General features: G+C 35.1%; 1 protein-coding gene across 6 annotated transcripts in view; it reads right to left on the minus strand.

Annotated features, from left to right (window-relative positions):
* Positions 1 to 15,299: 15,299 nt before the first annotated feature.
* Positions 15,300 to 26,554, minus strand: part of Lnpk (lunapark, ER junction formation factor) — a 77,196-nt gene continuing 65,941 nt past the window's right edge. For 5 of the 6 annotated variants that reach the window (XM_077802881.1, XM_026405639.2, XM_026405635.2 and 2 more), the window contains one exon: positions 15,300 to 25,034. In XM_077802881.1, the coding sequence (XP_077659007.1) occupies positions 24,799 to 25,034 (236 nt within the window). In that variant the 3' untranslated portion in view covers positions 15,300 to 24,798. The remainder of the gene's footprint in view (positions 25,035 to 26,554) is intronic. The other variant, XM_026405640.2, reaches the window with a different exon arrangement.

Here is a 26,554-nt window from a genome sequence, read left to right on the forward strand (position 1 = left end):
GCAAGCATGCCCTCCCAGTTCTCCAAGCCTTTGGGTCCTCACCAAGACCAGGAGTATTTTCCTTTGTCTCCGTAGAAAAAGGGCTCAGGAGATGGAACTAGAACCAATTCCAACTTTTTTCCAACTCTATCAAATATGATGCCTCCTGTTGGAAAAGTGATCAACTGAACCATCAAAAATGCAGATAAAAAAGAATGTTTGAAACTGGAAATTCTATCCATAACACTTCACAATTAAGGATACCTGAGATATTGGCTAACCTATAACCAGTTACAATTCACATTTCCGAAATTGGCAGCTGGCTTTTTCCATAAACTGCTCACTATCTTTTAATCTGATCCCTGACACCTACCAGGAGGTAGTATAAATCAAATTTATTTTTTCTGTATGGCAAATTTTCTTTGGACTCCTTAATATTATTTGGCTTCTCTGTGCTTAACTATTTGAATTAAATTAAAATCTAATACATTCAGAAATCAAAATTTCCAATTTCTCGTATAATAATTCCAATATTTTGATCAAGAGTACAAGAGTACAACAAGTTTTAAAATCAAGTATTAGAATGTAAGAAATAAAAGAACTCTGCTGTCTTTTAAGACACAGAACTATTTAAAAATACATTAAGCTGATTATTTTAAAGCTAGTGTCAGTTACGTATATTCTACCTCTACGTAAGCAAAGATTAAATGAGGTTTCTTGATGCAACTAGAAGGACGATACCTCCATTTTAAGGTAAAACAATATCTACAATACGTAAGAGTGTCATACAACTTGAGAACAACTTGCAATGCTAAGACTGCAAACCTGGTTGAGCATTCAGGGAATGTGCAATCAAAAATAAAGCCTCTGGGCTGGGCTTTGAAGGGTTGTTAAGATTCAGTGAAATGAGGATAAAAGAAAGAATCCCAGGAAGAATGGCAAAAGCAATTCCAAGAAGACAAAATTGAAATGTCCATATTATTAATCATCCTATCAAAAATTGATCTACTCTTGTCTGCTAAAATGTGCAGTATAAAAGCTGGTCCTCACCCTACTAATACCCTCAGCATGTGGGTTAAATGGCATCAAAAACCTAACAAATATCATGTCAGGGTTTTCTGCCATTAGGATGATTTGAACATCCGGGGAACAAAACTGGGTCTAGAGTAGTTAGAGCTTTGCACATGGGTAGATTTGGAGAAAGGCCAGCCCCACCATGGATCAATATGAGCAAAGACACATACTTTTTCTAAAGAGTGTTTTTTTTCCTATATAATTATGAGAATAACAATAGCAGCTAGCCTTTGTTAACCTCCTAAGTTTTGCCAGGTATAGGTATTGGATCCTGAATGAATCCTCAGATATTTCTGTGGTGGTACTGTCTCCATCTAACATATGAAGAAAAGGAGGAACAAGGGGTTAAGCAACTTACCCAAGGTCATGCAATCAGAGGGTAAATTCCAACTCAGGAAGCCTAACTCTACAGCCCTTACCATTAACTGCAATTTCATCACAGATAGTTCTTCAATCAGATGAGATTGAAGAAATGTGAGAGATTTGTTCCCATTAATTTTATAGTTTGGAGAACAGTTTCCAACCCTAAAGTTATCTGGAAGGCATTGAGCATTTGAACATCCTACCTGAGACACTGACTCTATTCCTGGGACATTTACTCTTTTGGTTGGAAATTGTGGTAAACTGCTATTATTTTTTTCTGGCCCAAACCTTTTTTTTTTCCCTTGAGAACTTCTCTCAGAAACCCTCTTCCTTGTCAACCATGTGATCCCAGTAGGGATTGCCATGTTCATGTCCTCCTTGGCCACAGTTTATTGATCTAGAACTGTGCCTGTCTGGGCCTTTCTGAACTAGAACTGGGGGAGAAGGGTAATGAATGGTGAATCCAGTGGCAGGTGGTGTGACCTAGGCTTGGCATTGTTGGCTCTGTGTCCCCCACACAGAGGACATTGTTCTCCAGCAAGTGGGGGTAAAACTAATAGGCAGAGAGAAATATCATTGAAAGTTGGAGAGAATAGTGCTTGGATACCTAGATCCTGTTGTCCCTAAGGTGTCTCATACCTCCTTTACCTGGATTTATGTCACATCAGATAAATCTGTCTGTTTCTAGGATATTTTCCTCTTGCTTAAGCCAGTTGGAATTTTGCCTCTTAGAGTCAGACAGGTTCTAGCACAAACATAAAAGATTCACATATGTAAAATATGTAAACAAGGGCTGCTGTATCATTATTTAGAGAAGCATAAATTCTCTCTAATATATATAACACATAAATTAGATCAGGAAACCCTTCCCTGAAGGTGACAACTCAATTAATGTTGACGTGTGGTTTAATTTCATCCACAGTTCAGGGACTGTCTTTCTTCCCTGAACACAGAACTTTTAGGGTGAGGTGACTCTATGTGCTATAAACCATGACAGCTCCCCAATAGTTTCCTGAATTCTTACAGAATCTGAAAGAGATGAATTCCAAGTCAAAATGGTACCCAAACTATGACTCCACAGAAATGCAACTGATTTTTAAATAAATAGAGCCTAAAAACCCAAAATGTGATTTTTGCCTTCAACACCATTGGTAAAGGACAGTGCACTTGGTCTCCTGAGGCTGCCATTTCTCAGAGCAACACTGAAACTTTATTTGGGCATGGGATCCACAGTTTACCACCTATTCCTGTGAATATTCTTGATATTACCAAATTTTTATCATTAAAGATAAGTCTAGACTTTTGGAATAAGCCAAAATATTTGAAGCCAAAGTTGTTGATTAAGGTGAGTAATTAAGCTTGATAGCAAAAATAATATTTTAATATAAATATGAAGATAGATTTTTCTTTAATTATTTACAAACTGCCTTTGACAGGTGGTTTTGCTCAGTTATATACTAATATAATTTTATGACATAGTTTACCTGCATGGTAAAATTCGAAAATCTTATTTGTATTATTTATCTAACAGATTCATAAATGAGTACAAGGAAAATCTCTTCTCCTTAAGTCCAAGTTCTTAACAATAAGAACAAAACATTTACTGCCAAAAGTGTTTGGATGTATTTTGTCAACTTGAAAAAAAAAAATCAGGTTTTGATTTTAAGGAATCTTCACTTTTAACCACAATAATGCTCAATTATGTGGAGTACCAACTAGCCCAATGGGTTCATTTATTACCCAAGAAATGAGAGGTGACAAGATGCAGGGATTCTTTACTTGAAATGTGATTGTTTTCTCTTTGAAAAATGTAACAGTTAAAACATAAACAATGATTTTCATTGTTTGCCTTTCAAAAAGTTTTCTTCCTCTTCACAATATTCTTCCACTCGTTCTAGGAGCCTAAAGAACCCACTGAGGACCCCTCTAAGTATTCAGGAAATAAAAACATTGGTGGATATTCCTAATATTTTCCCAAATGTTTCCACTATGGAGCCCTTCCCAAACCTCCTCTTCACATATTTTCTGCGAAGTTCTACAACAGAAAGGCTTCCGAGCCATCTCCTAAGTTTCCCAGAAAAATAAATACATCTGATTTGAAAAATCTTACATCAGCAAGATTGTGCAAATATTATTTTTACCAGTTATGCCTTAAATAAATAAATAAAACCCCAGAAAATCTTTTTAAGACATCATTTCAAACACTGCAAATAGAAATGTCAGATGCACGGCTTGGCTGGCTCTCTCACGCGCACTGTTTCACTGTTTCATATTCCAGGCAAACAGAGAGGCGACTTTCCCCACAGGGTTCTGGAGGGCAGACGATTTCATTTCTTCAGAAAATTGTTTCTCAGGATTTCAATCTTCTTAGCTGGAGATGACAAAACATTATATCAGAAACACTTATGCTTTTTATCTGATATATTTTCAAAGCATAAATAAAAGCTCAGTATACATTTAAGACAGGTGGATTCAGACTTCGGGATAAATCATACACATATTGCAAAATAGTTTTCTAATGTAAGAACATTTAACTCCTTTAAGAAGATCCATGCAAAAACTAAACCTTTAAAAATATTTTGCATCGTCACTCCTATTTTACTCAAGTAGCATTTTATTCTCTAAATCTTGGGGTTAATGAGACAAGTGATAAAAAAAAATTAAATTGGATTTTTAGAAAAAGGGCATCATTCAGCCAAAGCTTCTTTTTTTTTCAATTTTTATGCATAATAGTGAGCACTATTTTGGTTTTCAGCCTCATTAGGCTTCTATTCATAAAGCATGGTATAAAAACTTTCAACCTCAAATGTTTTCAGAATAAAACAAATCATGCATCTATGAAAAGATGAGCATAATGGCTACTTTGTAGCAGGCCTAGTGCACTTTGCAACTGGTCTGGTGCAGCATTAGCTGAGCAATTCCCATTAGCATTAATATGCTCTTACGTTTCTACTGTCCTATCATTTAAGCAATAATTTGGGGATCAATTCAATTTCATGGGAATTTCACTATTCCAGACTGGCTTTGTAGCTTTGTGACATAGAAAAGTATATGTTATACATAGATGAGTTCACTTAAGATTTCATGGTCTTGAGTGGAGTAATTGTACACTCACATATTTACCACCTACCTGTCTTTAAACCTGTCGTCATGGATAAAACAAATTATAAAACTAGAGAGTTTCAAAAGAATGGACACCCACCAGTCTCCATCTTTATAGTCTTGGCTCCCAGCTTATTTGCAGACATCACACAAAACGGGTCATCTAGTAAACCATCAGGATTGGTCCCTTACTTAAGGGACACTATGGGAATACTTGAGTCCTTATTTCATTCTAGTTGCCATCTTGGGTTAAGATATTACCTCTGGAAGGTCTCTAGAAATACATGAACATATGACATGGGGAGTTAATTGATAGAAAAGACATTGCCCAAACATAGATATGGTATTAAAAAAAAACAGATAATATCTAAGTGTCCTATCATATTTCTCCTTTAACAATCTAAAGGCAGAATCCTGAACCAATAAAACCTCCAACATCTATCTAGCTCTTCCATCTTAGGAATACTAATTCTGGAGGCTCCAAAGCAATTTTTAGAAATGGTAAGTAGAGCAGGGTGCATTGGTGCATGCCTGTAATCCCAGCAGCTTGGAAGGCTGAGGCAGGAGGATCGCAAGCAACGGCTAGGTTCTTAGCAACTCAGTGAGACCCTGTCTCTAACAAAATACAAAACAGGGCTGGGGATGTGGCTCAGTGGTTGAGTGTCCCTGAGTTCTATCTCTAGTACAAAAAAAAAAAAATGGTAAGTAGATGGCAATAACAGTAGCTGTGACTGAAGTAGAGAACCATAAATAAAAGTACTACCTGGTGGGAAACTATTGCCTATTGCCTCAAATAGAAGAAAAATTCTTCCATAGAGAGGGTAACGATTTTGAAACTCCAGCATAAGAAGGAGGCTCAGTCAAACAAGACAGGGGTTAATCAAGTCTCCCATCAGGGGACACCCATAACTTTGAATAATATATATCCCAGGTCTTTAGGGATTTATAGATCCAGGAGAGGCCCTTTTCATTTACAGCCCTCTAAAGATACATTCACGGTAGTCAATATTTTTCACCATTTTGGGATTGTTCAATTAGTACATGGCCAACAGGCTACATTCTATTCTATTGCAAAAGAATTAATTTCTCCAATACTCTTTCTTAGGCTCTTTTTTTTTTATTTTAAACAACTAGTCCTTACAATCTCTTTTATTCAGCACAAAATATGAAACACAAAATAAAAGCAGTGGATGACTTCCAAAACTGCCTTTTGTTCTACATTGTTGGCCCCTTTTTGCCCTATTTGAATGGTACTGTATCTACTTCACATTCCATTCTTAATGAGGTTATTTACCTTGCATACCCAATGAGATTATATCTTATGTAATAAATTCTCTGCTCTGAGATATGTCTGAGAGGGCAGCCTATTCAGCTATTAAAAGGTATAACCTTTTAACTGATAGTGGTCTTAAGACTGGACACAACTTTTGCACTGAGCTTTCAATTACTTAAAGGTGTCACCATAGGATACAGAGGTGTTTACATTTACATATACTAGTAGATCAACCTTACAAACACCCACTCACTAACTTTACAAAATGGCTAATAAAGCAAGTTCATTCACTACTACATGTATCTTGCTCTTGCTTATGTATGTTAATGAAATACATGTGTGCTAATAATGCAAACTAGGCATTAAATAATAATCATTTTAATGCATTAAGCATTGTTATCAATTATGTTTACTGTTACTATCCATTTGGGCTCTCTTTTTTCAGCCAATAAATGGTTTATGTCTTTCCACTCAATCTATTACTAATAGTCATAATGTTGCAACCTTAATTTCAACTTATTATATTGTTACCCCAGTGGGAAACAATAACAAACAGAGAAATGTCCCGAAGTCTAGAAGCAGAAAAGGGATGAGAAAGAAATCAATAGCTTAGATTTGGACATCATTTGGACAATAAGTTGGGCTTTATTTATTGATGATATGGTGGTAGATGATAGATGGTTAGCAATTGGAGGCAAGGGAAAATAAGGAATTTTTTCCAGTTACTTATTTAGTTTTATATAAGTCATTCCATTTAAAGGTAATATTAAAATTTTTTTTATAAATTTCTTGTTCCCTAAAGACCAGTTGATTTTTGTACATTTTACTCTCAGATTCTCATAATCAATCACTTAGTCTGCTTGATTAAATGTTGTGCTGACCCAAAAAGGATCTGTTTATAGTAATATCCAAGGTCCTGGAAGAGCAACTCTCTGAAGTTAAAATAGTTTGGTTACAATTCTGAAAAAAAGAGTAATTGGAAAAAGACTCTGTCTCCCCGCTGTACATAAACCATCTTGTTCATCTCTTCTGTAGAAGTCTCAGGAAAATCTAGGCTACCTAAGCTCAGGAACTCATGGATTATTTCTAAGAAGTTCAAATATTTATTGATAATCTACTACCTCCCTGGTACTGGGACTTTAGCAGGGAGTAAAACATTCAGAAATATTTGACAACATGAATTTTAATTTCTACTGACAGAAGGAGAGGAAACAATGATAAAAACAAGTAAAATATACAGGATATTAGATATCAGTAATGCTGCTACTGCAAGCTGGTAATAATTGAAAAGTTAAACAGTGAAATGTTCAGTAGTATTAAAGAAGGAGAAAAGATTGGAGTTATAGTTTAAAGAGGGTACAATCAGGTCAGAGAAGGCAAGTTGATATCTGAGTTAGACCTGGGGGTAAGGGGACCATGCCAAGCAGATATGCTTAAGACAGAAAAGTCATCAAGAGAAACAGGTCTGAGGCAGTTGTGTGCCTGGCCTGTTGAAGGAATAGCAAGGGGACTAGTGGGGCCAAAAGAGATTAGATAATAAGAACAGGAGCAGTAAGCAGGGGCTGAGGATGAGACTTACGGGATCTTGTAGGCCATTGCAATGACAGTCTTTTATTCTAAATAAGATGGGAACAACGGGAGGGATTTTGAGTAGAAGGAGGACATGCTCAGATCCTGTGAGCAGGATCACTCCGGCTGCTTTGAGAATGTACTATGAGGAAAGCAGACAAGTGCCTGCAGCTATATCCAGATGACAGAGAGGGGCTGGAATCTGAAAGAAAAACTGAGCCCATGTCTGGACAAAATGGAGTGAGAATAGAGCTTGCCTATAGAGATAGCAAACACTAGGAGGCAAAGAAATTTATTTTGCACACTTGAATTCATAACAATGTGTATTGTGAAATGTATCCATCAGTGAGAATGCAAATTAGTCACCCTCAGGTGTTCAGATTTGTTATAAAATGTATTTGTGTGTGCATCATTTAGGGTTACTGTATATCCACCTAGAAATTGAGTCCAATGTTTGAGAAATAACATGCCCATGAAAACTAGAGTTCCTAACCTACTAGGAAAGATGCCAAACCCTGCAAAGACTGACAAAGATGGCCCCAGATAGCTTCTGAGAGGTGTCAGCAGAGGTGGGGCTGTTGAAGGACTGCAGTTGCCCAGCCCACATCCTCATCCCTCTCCCCTGGATGTTCCTGTCAGGGCCTGATTCCCACAGTACTGAATTCTTTCCTTATCTATCTTATCTAACATCTGGCAATACTGTTGGACAGTGAGATGTGCCTACAGAAGTTTGTAGAAAGCGTGTTCTTTGTGAATAAAACCATTCATCGCAAAGCACGGTTTATATATAATGAGCAAGAATCAGGAAAACCCTAAGGAAAAGCCCCAAAGAACTAAGGAGGATATTGATAGTCACCCCAAGTTCAACAGAAGGACATGTAAGGTACTAAGATTCCAAGTGAGCACAAGATGATGGTTCAGGAACAGTATGTGAGGAAGGATTGGGAAAGAGCCAGAAAAGGACACTTTTATGGGTCCTTTGTGGGACCAGTGCCACAGTCTGGCTGGGCACAAATCACGAGCCACTCAAGCAGGAACAAACTTTATTTCTGAACTCCACCAGCACACTCCACACACGCTCCCCGGAACTCTCCAGAACACCAACCGGAAATCCCTCCTCCAGCACTTCCCTAACCAATGAGGCAGACAGCAGGGGTCTAATATACACACCTTAACATAACCATAACCATTATCATCTCAATGGCTTGCTGGCATCACCTCTCAACCACTCCGTTCTGGCACTTGGCTATGGCTCTCAGCAGACCAGTACTTCTACCCAAAGATTAAGTGAAGAAAGGCAGCTGTCATCAGTGCCTGTACCTCTAGGTCAAACTAGACCTAGAGGATGGGAACCATGGGTAACAGCAGTTTGTACCCTTCCCTCCCTGGCTTCCACTGTGCCCTAATAAAGATCTAGAATCCCAAGAAAATCCAAAATTAAGATTTATTCATTTCAGTCAAGAACCTCAAATCTCACAGGAGGTAAACATCTGATATCAGGACACAGTGTCCTGTTAAAAAACAATTCAATTCAACAAACATGCTTGGCTGTTTGCCAGGCACTCTTCATCTTTTTTTTTTAATTGGTGCATATTAATTGTATAGAATGGTGAGTTTCATTGTGGCATCTTGGTACATGCATATAATATTGCCAAGCACTATCCTAAGGTGAAGGCACCTAAGAAATAATTAGTCCCTCAGTGAACATCCCATCAAGGAAGAAGTCTGCATCCTTTGTATAAACCAAACCAGCCTTTAATGTGAACTCAGGTAGGCACGGTGGCACACGCCTATAATTCCAGCCACTCAGGAGACTGAGGCAGGAGGATTGGAAGTTCAAGGCCAGCCTGGGTAACTTATGGAGACTCTGTCCCAAAATAAACAACCACACACACACACACACACACACACACACAAAAAAAAAAGTCAAGGGATGTAACTCAGTGTTAGAGCATCCCTAGGTTTAATCCTCAGTACCCCCCACCAAATAGGCACTAAGAACAAACATTTAGATAAAAAAATAAACATTTGAATTTTTAAGGGATTTTAGGGAACATCTTATTGGAAAGACAATTTTTTTACATGACACATAATCAAGAACTTAGATATAGGTTTTTCACTTGGTACCAAGAATAGATATGTAACTTATTCACAGAGCAACTTATTATCATCTTTTCCACTGCTCTTACATGTAACTCCAGTCTGCATGATTATCACAAGAAAATCACAGTCAATGGTAAAAGTAGAAAAATGCACAGCATGGGAAGCTAGCAAGCAGTCTGATATTCTTTCACATATTCTTAAATAATAGTAATATCTCCAATGGTGCTTCACAAAATCACGTCAATCTAAGAGATAATTGTCTTACTAAAGGGATTGATTCTTCAGAACATGCTTTGCTGTTTCAAAATACTGAACAAAAATATTACTATAAATCATTATTACAGGGCATTTTGATCACTTTAAAGTACATAAGGTAAAGGAAGTGTCACTTGGTAAAAGCCAACTTTAACGAATGAATAAGAATGGAAGGTGTGTGATATAGTGAAACATTTATGAGCTTGATAATCAGATCTACCTAAATTCAAATCCTACCTTTGCCACTTAGGGAGTAAACTTAGATGAGCTACTGAACTTTGAACTTCAGTTTTCTTAACAACAAGATGGAGATGAAAATTATGCATTTCACAGAATCTTTCTACAATCAGATGACACTGTGCATATAAAAGGTCATATGTCCAGCTGGGTATTTATTAAGTGTTCAGTCAATTATGGTTCCCCCCACAGGAAACCAGCATAACAGAGTGTCTTCCACTTACACTGCTACATGTAATTAGACATTTAAAGTATCTACCTCTTAAGTAAATATTTCTATAAAATCTTACATATACTAAAAATCTACCTGAATTTTCATCTTCTTAACATGTAATAGAGAATGAAATTCATTCTCTACTACAAATTATCACAAATTTTGTTTATAAAGCTTGAATCAGACTTTGCTGTAATTGCTGTTTATTACAATTCTAGGCCAAACTTCATTTATATACATGATGCATTCTGTATTGTGATCCTTTCTAAATTTGTATCAGAAACTAAGATCAGGAAATTACTTGAACATCCCTAAGAAGCCATCTCAATATGAACTCAGCAGTGAAATTTTCAAAGAAATATATTAAGGGAAGATCAAAGATTATGGTGCCATATTGAGTATAACAAAGCAAGTACTTATTAGATGACATGAGATTTGATTCATTTCTCTTAATTAAAGGAATTAATGACCTGTGCATGTCTATATATGTGCATATAAAGGGAGGTGGAGAAAATATGTAAATGTGTTGGGGAGGTTTCATCCTACTCTACAAGCTGAGTGCTTTATTTGAACTGTTAGAAGAAAAAAAAAAGATCTGAGCTTCTCAGATTCTTTCTTAATTTTTAAGTGCATATCATTCATAAAGCATTCACTCCTCTTTATTTCCAAGGTAACCATATTCTCTATGTTTTTACTGCTCAGAAAAACTCTTCTTTTTTTTTCCTTCTCAGACTCATTCTCTCTCCTTTCACTCACCCCTTTGCTACTAGGAATTAAACCCAGGGTCACTTAAAGACTGAGCCACATCCCCAGCCTTTCTAATTTTTTATTTTGAGGCAGGGTCTTGCTAAGCTGCTTAGGACCTCACTAAGTTGATGAGGCTGGCTTTGAACTTGTGATCCTCCTGCCTCAGCCTCCCAAGCTGCTTGGATTACAGGCATGCGCCACCATGCTCAGTATCATTCTCTATCCTTTTTAAAGCTAAACTTAAATCATCTCTTTTGCAAATGACTTTACACACATGCAGATGTTCTAAATTTAGAACTAACTGAACTATTAACTGGACTTTATGAATCTTTCTGTAACACAGTGATTTGTTGTAGATTATTATTCTAGTTTTAAATTTTTATTTTAAAATAGTAAATTTAGAGTCAATTCAAAATAAATTGATAAATAATAAATAGTAAATTCTGATAGTCAATTAGAAAACACAAGAGAAAAAGGTAAGAATAAAAGTAATACATATCTACAACAGAAATATAAGCAATTAAAACACAATATTTCTTTCTAGTTCATTACATGTATGTACAAATATACACACACATATGCACACACTGTATTCTCACATATAAAACTAGACTGATGGGCTGTGTAACCTTGTATGCACTTTTCTCTTAATCATAAGTGTTCTTACATTATTTTTTTAAACTTCAAAATATTTTAAATCCATTAAACACCCTCCCCATCCATTTCTGAACATTTTGATCACCTACTTTTTTCACTATAACTCTATGAACTTCATTTTACAAGGCAATGGGCTTCGACCTACAATGCAAACATAAAACTCTATCTCAAATATATTCTGAGGAAGAAATTAATGATACTAGGGAAGGGAGTGAGACTAGGTATCCAAGCTCTCAGCCTGAGTCTGAGGAGAAAGCTCAGTTGACAGCTACTCAGTACCTGTAAAAAGTAAGTTAAAGGGTTATAATCTCTTTCCAATGGCAGATGTCAACATGGCTTCAGATGATACCAAGTATCTGTGATTGGCTCTCAAGTTTGGTAACATGTGAGAGGAGTCGCTGGAAGCAAGTATGAGTCCACATATAGTGCCTCACTCAAATAGTTTGGGTTGAAGAAGAAACCATATGCATATAATCCAGCAGTTTGGGAGGCTGAGACAGGAGGAATACAAGTTCAAAGCCAGCCTAAGCAACTCAGTGAGACCCTGTCTCTAAAAAAAGTACAAAATAGGGCTGGGGATGTGGCTCAGTGGTTGAGTGCCCCTGAGTTCAATCCCTGGTACCAAAAAATAAAAATTAAAAAAATAAAGACTAAAAGGAAAAAATATGTTTCAATGATAGAATAAAGTCAAATAAATTTAACTTGTCATTGTACTTTAGATTTCTACTATTAAAAACCAGGACAAAGAATAACTGACAGATACTGATGAGAAAAACAAATTTTATGACATCATTGCATAAATAGGAACTTCCTGGGAGAAGGAGACTTGGGTACAATTAAAGAACAAGTTGGAGGTGGAAGTATAATATTTATAATATCAGATCCAGTATGATACTTTTTGATTCCTTCCAAATCCTCTCATATTTTCAAAATTCACTTTCACAAATGACAGGTTTTGACCTATTCTCACATCTGAAGTATGCATTGGCAAAGCTATCAAAAGTCTAAAAGCACTGAAGACCCACATTGAACACATTTTTATGCTAATTTTATCACTAGTGTGGCATTGCTTCTTTTGTACCTGGCAGTATGGCTTCTGTCTATGCTTCAAAGGATTCTTTAAAGCCTAAAAACAGGATTCTTGAGATTCAATTAATGTTTTTTTACATCATCAACCCAAACATTATAGTAATGCTAAGTAATCTTTAATGGTTAGCTATTCTCCTGGAAGAATGCTACAATATTCCTCCTCTACTGACTCATGGGCCTCATGGAAAATTAGATGAGAGCAATATATTCTCTTCCTGGAGAAGTGTACATTCACACACAAAATTCTGCAGAAATTTCCAGAGACCCCTGGGCTCCTTGAATCCCTTTAACAACCTCTATCCCAGAAAAAGAGGAAATTACAGAGAAAAGAGTAAAACGGCAAACTGAGTTGCAGAGAGATAAAACAAGGATGGGAAGCAGAAAAGGAATTTTATCATTCTGGGCCACATTTGGTCTAGATGCTCCCTCTTACTTTGCAAAGCAGTTCTGTGCACTACATATTTTTTTAAAGTCAGGAAAAAGAACCATCAGTGAGGTTGTCTAACTTCCTCACAAGGTCATACTGCTGGAAAGTACAGAGCCAAAATGCAAATCTGTCTTCTGGGTTTTAAGTCCAAAACACATTTCACTTAGCACTTACTAAGTGGAGTTACTGCATTTTCATCTTGGGTCTTTACAAGATTGAACTGACCCATTAGACTAAGTATGTCACTATGAACTCCCTGAGAGTGGACTCCATGTCTCCTTTATGTTGTGTGTAACTTCAGCACGTGCATGTGAAAGGCACTCATGGAAGGAGACATGAATAGCTAAAGGAACACACCAGGACAACAGTCCTATAGACCATGGCAGAAGCTATATGCAGTTGTGTGTTGCCACAACATAAAGGTCCTTATAATCACTAGTAGTCCTCTAGATGACACTATGCACAGATGTTAATAGATTTTTAAATGATAAAACTCTTTCATACTGAAACAATGTTTAATCCTCTTTAAAAGTAACCTACTCATAAAACCCCACATAGCTTTACATCAATCTGCCTATTGTTATCACAGCAACAATGAACATTATTTGTTAGTGAACAACTGAATCTTCTTTAAACCAAACTTGTGTTGAAAATAAAAGTATAGGGGCTGGGGATGTGGCTCAAGCGGTAGCGCGCTCACCTGGCATGCATGCGGCCTGGGTTCGATTCTCAGCACCATATACAAAGATGTTGTGTCCGCCAATAACTAAAAAATAAATATTAAAATTCTCTCTCTCTCTTTCTCTCTCTCCCTCTCTCACTCTCTCTTTAAAAAAAAGAAAATAAAAGTATAAACTAGGGCTATTTCCAGATATTATTACCATTACACATTTCATAACTAGAACTTAAATGCATCTTTTTTTCACTTTTGGTTTTGCATTAATTGTATTGAAGATGAAAACTAAAGCTCCATTTCAACGTAGTAAAGGTAATTGCTGCATTTACTGCTCATGTCATGTTGATGTATGACTATGCATCAAAGGTCATCCTTCTGTACTCATACATTATCAAATTTGAAAGCACAATATTTGATTCCGACCAACCTTTAAACTGCCCACAATGTGTGTGAAAAATAGATGGAGTTTTACCTTGGGTTTAAAAAAAAAAAAATGAACCATGTTTCGGAAGCAGAAGGGTCAAGAAGCCAGTGGCAAGGTTAGATGTCAGCACTATGAATCTCGTACTGTCCTAGCTTATCAATGAAGTCTAGTACAATGATTACAAGTGAAAATTGCTGTACTAATGAAGACAAAGATCTAAAAAATTAAATAGCGCAGGCCCTCTGACAGAGGGCAGTACCTGGTGGACAATAATGCAGAAATAAGGACATAAATCACTCCTTAAAGACAATAAAACCTATAATGCACAAATTGAATTGTTTACGTGTCCATTGAATGAACTCTTAAAAACAGAAGTGTCAGCCGCCATACCTCCTGCTACTCATGTGGAATGAGTGACTTGAAATTCAGCTTCTTCATTAGAAGGCAAGTCATCTGCTTTCTACTCTCTTCTTCCCACTCCAAATACACAGCACTACTGTGCTGACACACAATCTGGTAGTCTTGTGTCATCCTGGCCTAAAAGGAGTGCTGGGCAGTCATGCTAGATTCAAACTAATGCTTACAATTTTTTGCTGGGGGAATAAATTGGTCTTATCAGAATCCACTAAAACTGAACAGCTGCTGCTCTCTCCTTGGGTGCTTATGGGGGAGGGGAGGAGGATGGGAAGACAGTAGGAAAAAGAAATTTTCCATTCTTTTTCAGTAGAATCATGGTTGGGTTTTTGCTCTTTGTTTTTAAATTTTAGATTGAGACCATCTGGCTGAATTGCCCAAATTGGCCTTAAACTTGCAATCCCTCTGCCTCCTGGCCTTAAACTAGCTGGGATTATAGGTGTGCAACTACCACACCAGTGTGATGCACCCCTGTAATCAACTATGTTGATTTTGAAGTAAATATGACTTAACTTCATCAAGCCAAACTACAGGATATTGCCTTGTTGAAGAGAAGAAAAGACATACAAACATGAAAAAAAAAAATTAGGTCTACAAAACACAAAAGAAAAAGATGTACAGAAAGGAACAGGTGGTTTGAACCCATAACTCATACAAAACAGGTCTCAAGCATATCAATTTTATTTCAGTCTTTATTGTTTACTTTATAAAATCCATAACATCTAGTTCTGAAGACTCATGTATTATTTAGTAACATGAACATATAATCGAGAATATTAGTTCATTCCAAATATACCTGATTCTTTTTTGATTCTAGGGAAAAGATTTTTTACAAAACATTGTAATTTTTTTCAAATGTGTCAACTTCTGGTAGGTAGGCAAAGCCTTTAGAATTTTTGTTATAGACCATAAGACATAGTAGTCAGTTTCATTTAAGAAAAATAAATAAATAACTTATAGTTCATAAAATATACCACACTAGTGTAAGTTTTAATTATACTTGTCATATACAGTATACATTTCCTTTTGTCTTTCTGAGGCAAGTTAACCAACTTTAAAATCTGAGTTTTTATGGCCTATCTGCTGAAAAACAAAATATTCATAAATTGCATGCTTTTGTATATGTGTATTCAAGCCCCAGTAGATCCAGATGTGAAAAAGGTAGCATCTTAATCCAGAAAATTCCAGTTAATGTTGGTCATAACATCATATGGGTTAGAAATAATGAATAAAAATTAGTTTAAAAATATATTTTTAAACACTCATATCACGGTAACCAAAATATGGAAGCAGCAAAAGGGCATGTAGGAATCTTCAAAAAAGAGAGTTTGGTAAGTCAAATTATTTTATGTGCAATTTAGAAACCCTACTCAAGTAATGGTCTTATGTGAAGATGGGGCAAGCTCTTGAACTGAAATCCCACCCAAGCACATGTGCTTAGGTCATCGCCAGCTCAGTTTATTCATGTGATTGAGCATCTGTCAGGCATTCGGAACACATGAATCCTCCACAATGTGCTCATATTTCCACATTCTTGTATTTTGAGCTATTTTTCTTCTCCTTTACTAATCCCAATTCCATTTAGTTGTAGGAGTCTCAGAAGTAGCGCACCACTAGTATTGACAAAGTCAAGTCCATCATTTGTTTATATACGATATTGTAGCAGGCACCATACCAGGCTTTTATTTAGTTTGGCTTGTGTTGTTTTGTTTGAAGAGATCAAGAGAAGGAAAATATAAATTGAGAAAGATGGCCTATCTTCAATCTCACAGTGAAATTACAGAGGCAGACACAAGTAACAGGAGGTTGGGAGACTGTGAGTTACATGTAAAGTATTTTTAATGGAACAAAAAAGCAAGTCACTGATTAGGAAGGCTGAGGAAATTGCCACTTACAAGGTACAGAGTTGAGTCTTAAAGAAATGAGAGCATAACCAGAATAGCATAACAAAGAACAGCGGATGACATCTCTCAGAAGTATGAAATACTTGTCTGTGGCCAGAGCTCAAGGGAGAATAGTGGAAAACAGGCTGGAAAAGTGATTAAAATTCTGAAAGACATTCTTCCAAACCGCATAAGGAGTCTACTATACACAAATCAATATTATTAAAGATTTGTGCTTTAGAGAAGCTCCAACATCAATGTGGTTGGTCAATGAATCCCCAAAGAAGAGAAATTGAAATTTGCCTAAATGGTGAGGAACAGGTTATTTGGGACTTTCCCTACTCAATATTTTTTAAATGAGATTTTCAAAATTCTCCACACTATAAAATCTGCACTTACATTAATATTTCTGTGTGGTATGGGTATGTACATGCTACCTATTCAGCAGATAGTATCTTTTATATACCCGCATCAACAGACACAGCCCTGCCTCCAAGAAACTCAGTCCGGTTTAGGAGATAACAGTACCAGGGGATTTCTTTTTTTTTTTTTTTTTTTTTGGTTTTTAAGGGAATTTTTAATATACAACAAGTAATTCCAAAAGTATGAGTACATATGGACAAAGCTTAGTAATTTAGGATTCACTTTTGTAAAAGCATGACAAATATTAAATGTTATATTTGCATTTTGAACACTGCAACATAAATATAAAACACAAAACATCCAAAGTTAACACTGATATACCACACCCAACTTGGATTTAGATACTGAGCATTTTATATTTCATAGAAAGAAATTTTGTTTTGTCAATGCTTATAGTATATACTATTATTCCTACCAAAATCTTCATGAAATTTAAAAGGTTGGTATTAAAAGTAATTTCTTTTTTCGAATGTTCTAAAACATGCCAGTATGGATTAACCTTCAAATTTTCAGGGCATAAAAGATACACAAATAGAGTATATATTTTAATACAGGATAATTCTGTTTACAATTATGACAAAAATACCTTCAATTTTCAGACATTAAAAAGAAAGAAAGAAAGAAACCTAAGCAAACAAAAGGTATTTGGGGGCAAGTTATTTCTTAGTACAAATAATATATCATACACCTATCAGTTTTCCAGCCAACAGCATTAAAAATTTACCACTATTAATTGTTAAGCAATGCATTTACAAGGTGAAAGATCAAAGAAAACTTAAGAACAACAACAACAAAAAAAAACCTCAAAAGGATTCCAAATCCTAAAATAAGAAATAAGAAATCTGCAAATTAAAAAATTTCAAATGTTGCTCAGAAATTTTTTATGCATTACTTGTACTCTCAATTTAACAGCTTGACATATATACTTTTATACTTAAAAAGACTCTAGCTAATTGTTTAATAATATTTATAGAATGTTACCTCTTTGGGTAGACATGTTTCACACAATAGATTTTAATTGAGAAGAAATCACTTCATAGTTTTAATCGCAATTTATGATTGATTTATAAGTGGATTAATAATCTATTCAATAATTTAGACCAATACAAGGATTAATCTCAAACGTCCCCTCTCCCCCAATCATTGAGCTGCTCTTAAGAAAAAAAAAGATACAGGAAAAAACTTGACATTGTATATCCATTTTTGTTGATCAGTAACACACATAGAAATGTGTAATCTAACTAAGTGAAATATCTGTCAAATTTTTGGCTTATCCAGTTGACAGAATTGCACAGTGGAGCATTGTACCAGGGGATTTCAAGGTGAGGGTGTAAGAATGGAATGTCTGACAAGTCTGAGATTAAGAAAGACTCCCCCAAAGAAATAATATGAGTTATCACAGAAATCAGAGAAACTAAAAAGAGCATTATTATCTATTTCTTTCGGTTACCAAAGAAGAAACTGCTCACTGGTAGTAAAAAGAGCAAAAACTTAAAAGATTCTAGGCTCTAATTCTATTTTCAACATCCACAAGCCAGTCTTAGGAAATGAAGTTAACCTCTGTTTGATCAAATTCTCTCTCACAGAGTATTTGGGAAAACTGTAAGAGAATGTGTAATAGTACCTAGAGCATAGTACCTAACCCAGAATTGATATTCAAAAAATTTCCATTTCCCACTTTCTTTACCCTTCAAAATCAGATTAAGATAGAAATATTTTCATGAAAATAAATGATTTTTCCCAGTTTTCCAAAATCAAGTGCCAGGGATCTGGTAAAAGTCTTTGGCAGCTGAAATTTTGGCCTATTCTCACCGAATCCTGGTCTAAGAATTTAAAAATTTAATTCATGAGGGAGATCTTTGAAAATGCTTTTTAATCTTCCCAGAATACTTCCAACTTCTATCAATTTTAATGCCAAAGAAAAAAAGGAAGGTATGAATACTTTTAAAATGCATAAAGCAGAAAATTTGCTTTAAAAAGCATCAAATAATACAGAACTATATAAGTAGATAGTATTAAAGTTCAGCATTCGTATAGGTTAAATCATATATAACAGGACACTGGAAGGGAAAGAACGGAAAATGAAATGGAATCAAAATTTCACACAAAGGCAAACTGACAGAGCAATTGAGGGGGAACATCTTTTATCCAATCAAGTCAGTAATTTTAAAAACTATCTTTAAATAGTATTAAAGAAAATGTACATTAATTTCTGAAGAGGAAAGAAATTAGATTGAGACAAACTAATAATTTATGGATTGACACAATTTAAGTTTTAATTCTGTATTCACTTTAATTTTTGTTTCCTAACAAATATACTTTTCTATATTTTTATGTTTGTCTGTCTAAATTCAGAGCCTGAATATATTTTCTTAATAACCAGTAAAATTCATGAATTTTAGGATTTAATAAATTTGAAACAATGCAAATTACAAAACTGTTAATTATTTTTATTATCTTAGAAATTTATAAAGTAGATCTCATCAAATTTTTACAATGAATTAGATATGCCAGATGGTAACTATTGTATTTTCTCCCAATTTTCAAAAGCAGCTCTATTCGTGAACATTTCAAAATCACTATCCATAATTCATGAATTATCCCCATTCTTTGACCCTTCAACTGATCTTCACATAAATCCAACTGATAATATAATACTGTAAATTACCATTATAAGAAAAAAGTTTTAACTTAGTTAAGCAGTTACCATCAGCTGGAAATAGAAGTAAACTGGTTATATATTAAAGCAATTTTAAATTCTAACACTAGTATTGAAAGGCAGTATAAAATTAGTGTTTCAAGTTGGGTGGGATGGTGCACAACTATAATCCCAGCTACTTTGGAGAGTGTTAGGCAGGAGAATCTCAAGTTTGAGGCCAGCCTGGGCAATTTAGTGAGACCCTCTCTCAAAATAAAATAAAAAGGGGTGAAGGCATAGCTCAGTGCTAGAGCTCTTGCCTAGCATGTATGAGGCCCTGGATCCAAACCCCAGTACAACAAAAAATAAAATAGTGAATCAATATAAAACATCCTGCATTGAGATCTGAGTTCTGGCTTGATTGAGGTGGCCACTGTATACGTCATTTAGCATTTATAAAACAATATTTTATAAAAACCATAATTCTGTCTCTCACACACGTGCACCGGCTGAAAGTTGCCCATCCTGATTCAATTACGTTCTCCATAATAATAGCGAATGTCTAATGCATATAATAAATGCGTGATGAGAAATACCAATTTCAAGAATAAAAAGCATAGCTTAAGCAGTCACAAAATTTCCAAACTTGATTTCTTTTTAATATATATTTTTAAGTTGTAGATAGGCACAATACCTCTTTTTTTTCCTTTTATGTGGTACTGAGGATCAAACCCAGTGTCTCATATGTGCCAGGCAATTGCTCTACCACTGAACCACAACCCCAGCACCATCCAAATTTGATTTCTAACTGGAGCTATTCAAAGTCAACAACTGTTTATTGAATGCTGCCAGTATCTACATGGGTAGGAATATGTATCTCAGACCAAGAAAGGGATGTATGGAGGTTACAAGATAGGAAAACCTTGCAAAAGCAAAGCACAAAAAACATTATTATAGTTAAATACAAAGTGTATGTGTGTGGTGGAGAGGAGGTAATGATGGCAGTGGTTGTAGAGGTAACTAGGAGCAAAATTACCCAGGGCTTTGTAGGCTATATTAGTAAGTTTGGACTTCATCCCACGAACATGAGGAATCAAAGTGTCTAAGCAATGGTGTAGCATAATTCATTTCCATTTTTGAAAACTCATTCAGCTGGGCCAGGTGGCGTATGCCTGTAACCCCAGCCCCTCGGGAGGCTAAGGCAGGAGAATTTAGAGTTCAAAGCAAGCCTTAGCAAAAGCAAGATGCTAAGCAACTCAGTGAGACCCTGTCTCTAAATAAAATACAAAACAGGGCTGGGGATGTGGCTCAGTGGTTGAGCGCCCCTGAGTTCAATTCCCATTACCAAAACCAAAAACCAAAACCAAAACACTTTAGGCTACCGTGCAGAGAACAAACAGCAAGTGGGCAAGATTGGAGTTAGGGAAACCAGTTAAGAGGCAGCTTTGGTAACCCCGAGATGAGGAGGGGCATGAATTAGAAGGCAGTACAATGGTCATTAAGAGTAAGGCCTCCAAGGGCTAGGAGGTGGTTCAGTGGCAGAGCATGTGCTTGGCCTGTGAAACACCCTGGGTTTGGTTCCCAATATCAAATAAAAAATAAAGTACCTCTGATGTCATTTGCCTATATTGAAATCCTGGATTGTCCACTTACCAGGTGTATAATTTTGAGCAAGTTGCTTACTCTCTCTACACCCATTTTCTATAATCCAGAGATAAAAATCTTCACAGGTTAGTTGCCAAAGAATAATAAAAAGAATAAAATAATACAAAGTATTTATCATGTTGCCAGGCTGAATGAGAATGCAAATGTTTATTATAATTATTAATGCAATGTGAATGGTATGGAGAAATGATGTTTATGGTATAGATGTCTGATGTTCAGACAACAAGAACAGTTTGAACATAGGAAAAAGGGATGAGTGTACCTACCTACGCTAGTTTCTGGCTAAGATAATGGTGTTGATGAGAGAAACACAGAAGTCTTGAAGAAGACAGTGTTCATTTTTTAATAAATTGTTAGAGGCATGCAAGTAGGTGAGTGAATGCATACTATGAAGTGAAGAAAATAGACCAGGCTAAAGATCTGACATTCAAAGAGACAGACGGTAATGGGCACTGATGAAAGCTCCTACCGAAAGAATATGCAGTGAAGAAATGACGAAAGGTAGATCCTAGGGAACAGCAAGGAGACATTGAGAGCTAGAGGTCAAACAGTAAAACAGTGGTAGGGTATGTCAAAAGCCAAAGGGAGGGAAAAGTGTTTCAAAAAAGAGGAAGTGCTCTACAATATATCTGCCCAACAGTGAAATTAGTTAAGAACTGAAAGTTTTCATTGGATTTAACAGCAAAGTTATTCATTTCATATAATAAATGTGTCAAGCATTATGCCAGGCTCTGAAGATATAGATATGAGTAAGAAAAGACCCTTGCATATACTGACTTTATGATGTGAAGATGAGAGTAAATGACCAGCAAATAAAATAGTTAGAAATTGTGATAGGGACAGTGGGTAAAGACAGAATAACATGATATGTCAGTAAAGGGAGTTTTCAGATAAGAAGTTTAGGAGGCTTTCTGAGGAGGGAAAATTAAGCTGAGACTTAGAGCAGGGAAGGTTTTAGCATGGCCAGAAAATTCAAAGGAGGTGGCAATGTGGCTATAATGCACGAATGGGGGTAGAAAGAAGAAAAAAGCCAGACCTCGTTTGTAGATCACACTAAGGACATGGTGAGAAGAGTTTAGATAATGACCTGTTGAACGTTTATAAATAAGATTAAGATCATTCTGGCTGACAGAACTTAATGGCTTGGTTTTCCTCTATACGTATACAGTCTTAACAATCAGAAATGAGATGTTATACTCTTTCAAACATTGTCTGTTGCAATATCAGAATAAACTTTTCTATTTTAAAAGATACTACACAATCATATGCTGCATATGTTTTTCTAATGTCCTTTTTAATCTCCTTCCATATTTCTTTTTAAAAATATTTTTCATACTATCTGCTTGGTTCTATCATTAACCTACATTTAAAAAAATATTTCTCATACTATCTGCTTGATTCTATCATTACCTAAATTTCTCTGCGTTTCTCATTTTCAAGCAATGTACATCAGAATTTGAATATTTTATAACAAGACTCTGCAAGGTGCTAATAAAATGCACATGAGCCAATAGCACACCAAAAAACTGGTGAAATTCATTGTTAAAAGATTATATTCCATAGTTTGGGTTTCCTATTTCTTGAATCTGTATTTATACACATATACACACACAATGAAGAAAAGTTAATGCAGAAACTCTGGCTTCATCCTGAGCTATTCAATTGTATGCATATTACTTTCTAATTTCCTTATCTGCCAGAGAAAGAATTTATGGCCCTTCCTTTCATATTTCATGAGGATATCAATAATAATGAATACTACCATTTACTTAATACCTGTTAATTAGCTGGGTAAGGTGGTGCTCATCTGTAATCTCAGTTACTCAGTAGGCCAAGGCAAGAGGATTACAAATTCAAGGCCAGACTTGGAGACTTATCGAGATCCTTTCTCAAAATAAAAGGTAAAAAAAAGGGGGGGGGGGGCGGAATATAGTAGAGTACCTGGGTTCTTTCAATTCCCAGTATCACAGAGGAAGAAATACCTATGAGTTATCAGACAGTGAGCTAACCATATTATATAAATTATTTTTATCAACCCAATATCTCTGAAAAATAGACATTATCCTTCCCATTTTAAAGGTGAGAAAACAGTTGCACAGAGTTTAGGGGACTTGCCCAAGATTACAGAGCTGGAATTTAAGTCCAGTTCCATGTGTATGAAAACTGTGTCCACTATACTAAAATGCCTCAGACCATTAACAGATTTGGTTCATTAGAAATACCTGTCAGATATGAGATATTAAATCATAAAAATAAATTTTAAATAATACAAAAAGTTTTATTCAATTTTAATACCATGTACAACCAAAACATCAGCCATACACACATATTCTTATATTCCGCCCTTTGGCATAATAATTTGATTTCAATTTTTTTTGTATACTGGAGAAGAAAGGTTAAATGGAAGCTGTAACACTGTATTTACACTGTATTTAAGGCCCAAGTATTTTCATTCTGGGTCAAAGTTTTTTCCCACTTGATGCTTAGTGCACATATTTAATTGAATGAATTATCAGCAATTAGTTAATTGCTATTCACGAAAAACATTCTTGTCTCTCAAAGTTAAAACCTACGAATGGCCTAATGTGTTCCTGAATCAGAAAAACCTAACCTCTGATTAGAAACTATAAATGTCATTATTTCTCTGAACCTGAAAGGCAACAAGTCTGAAGAAATGCTTAATAATTTGTTCTAAGCAGAATATATACATCATACTGTGAACTCTTCCATCTAGGATTTTTCAGATAGCAAAGTCATCCACCAAAATACTATTTGAAGTCCAGATATTTAACAAAAAGAAACTGCTGCCAGATCATCTTTATTTTCCTTAACAAAATACACACAAGAGCACAAAATTCACTTATATATCATCATTATTTTACAAGTATAAATAATACTAAGAATTCAAGTACAGTCAAGTGCAGATGTATTTCCTATATGTTAATATGTAAACATAAACTAATTATATACATCATGTGCCTTTGGCCCAGCTGCAAAATAAAAGACATCAAAAGAAACACTGTACTTGACTGTTCAATTGCATTCTTGAGAATTCGTACCAATGCCTATGTAGTTACAGTTGTAACTTTCGTATCACTTAATGTAAACACCCAAATAGACATTTCCTCCCCACTGGCAAATATCTCAAAATTTAAATTATTTCCGTTTTTAATGAGAAAGTACTCAAAATCTTGTGTTTCATTCCTTAAAACAAACACTATTAGAGAACTTATTCCTAATCAAAGTTCTTCCTATGTCAAAATATTATTTATAGGTTACGCATATAGAAAACAAGAATGCTATTTTTTTTTTTGCTTTTAAAATAGACAAAAAAAAATATCTAAAAGCTGTCTAAAGAGTGTGGATCTTTATGTATTCAAAAGGTTCTTAATTAACTGATACCAGTTGCTCTTAATACCCAGTAGATATAACTCTTACACACTGAAATTGCTAGGCAATCTGAATTCAAATGATATCAAGCATATACTTAAAAGGGCAAAACAATTTTTAAGAAGTACCACAAAAAAGCAATAACTGACATCAATAAGACTACAAACATCCAGTTGAAGGCACGTGGAAGCATTTACTACTTTGTCATCGAAGATTCTCCACTTAGTTCAAGATCAGAAATAGAATCAGCTCTGGGAACTGTTGATTTGGCTTCATTTATTGAGGTTTCTTCATTCTCAGTCTCTTCTTTCTCCTCTGGTTCCTCTAAGCCAGATGCATTTTCAATCACTTGGTCCGTCTGCTCTATAGCTGATATTTTGTCATCTGTTTGCTCTGTATTATTATCTAGAACATCTTGTTCTTCTAAAGGTTCTGGAAAGATAAAGATTCAAGACTTCAGAATACCTAAATGTTAAAACCTCTAATTAACTAAAAGGTACACATACACATGGAAAACAGTAGAATGGTCTAATGTTACTCTTACAATCTTTTAAAAGAGGTACTTAAATCTCTATAGGATACCATTTGAGTTAGTACAACTGAAGAATAGCCCCTAATCACACATCACATATTTTTATACAAAATAAACTCCTGAAGATACATTTTTAAGTTAAATGTCCAAAATTCAAAGTTCCAACAGAATTATGTGGTATAGGACAAGTGTCCAACAAGCAAATGTATGCGTTCTCAGGTTGTGGGTTATGTTTTCTGAAGAAACTGTTTCCCCTGTACCCAAGAAACTCTGAAAGCAATGTTCAAATAAGTACTTCTATATTTGTATTGTGCATACATATGTATGTATGGCAATGTTTTTCTCCAAAGGCATACCAAGTCTCCCCTTCTCCTTAGCAAGGTAAGTCTTTAGTATTGAAATTTCTCTCTAGCATGCTAGAGAGAGAAAACAGATGTTTCTCTTTGTTTTGTTTTTTCAATCTTGTCTTAAAAACTGTCTTGGTCTCTACCTAAAAAATGTATTCTCTTTAAATTTTCTTTTGAGTTTTATTAAATTTAAACCTCTTAATAATAATTTAATAATAACAATTTTATTAATTAAACTAATTCTTTAAAGTTTGAAAAACAGGCTGGAGGAAAGGAATGACAGGAGCAGACAAGCTTTGGGCTACCCAGTTTCCAAGTCAAAGATAAAAATCTAGCTTTGAGGTATTTATTTTGTTTTTGAAATAAACAGTAATTAATATTCTTGCTAAGAGAAATACACTTAAAACCATATAAGCTAAGCCAAAAAGCAAATTTTCTACTTCATTGAAGATTCCTTATGATATATTGTAAATAATACTGATTCAAAAAAATCTGGAGGGAAGGCCAGACTATTGGCAAAAATTTCTAGTTAAATTCCTTGCATGGTATAAACCAAAGTTTGCAAACTAAATAAATAAAATATTTCTACAAAGAATTATGTTATATACACTCACTTTAACATGGAAGTCTTAGAAATTCATGGTTTTACCATAACAGTTTCAATAAAGACCAATTATTCCTTTCTCACATGCTCTATGCCAAGACTTTAAAAATACTTTTAAAGTATTATTTCCTTAAACATATGGACTCTGGACTCTGGTTTACAGAATTAATTATAACTAACTTCTTCCTCTTTATATATGGAATAAAAGGCCTAAATTCCAGAGTTAGTGACATTCAACTTAATGAGATCTTACTGTACAATAATTTCATGTGATCACAAAAAGTAGTGGGGCATATTCATAAATCATACTTGTGACAAATATCATAAAAATCCTACTTGTATCTTAATACAAAACTTAAAATAGTATCACTGCACCACTGGGAATCTAAACAAAACTCCAATGTAGAAAAGCAGCAAGTTATTCAAATTTTGTTTTTTGAGTGCTCTAGGGCACAAAAGAAACAGGGAG

The sequence above is a fragment of the Urocitellus parryii genome, chromosome 1, assembly GCF_045843805.1.
Source record: "Urocitellus parryii isolate mUroPar1 chromosome 1, mUroPar1.hap1, whole genome shotgun sequence".
NCBI classification, from domain to species: Eukaryota; Metazoa; Chordata; class Mammalia; order Rodentia; family Sciuridae; genus Urocitellus; species Urocitellus parryii.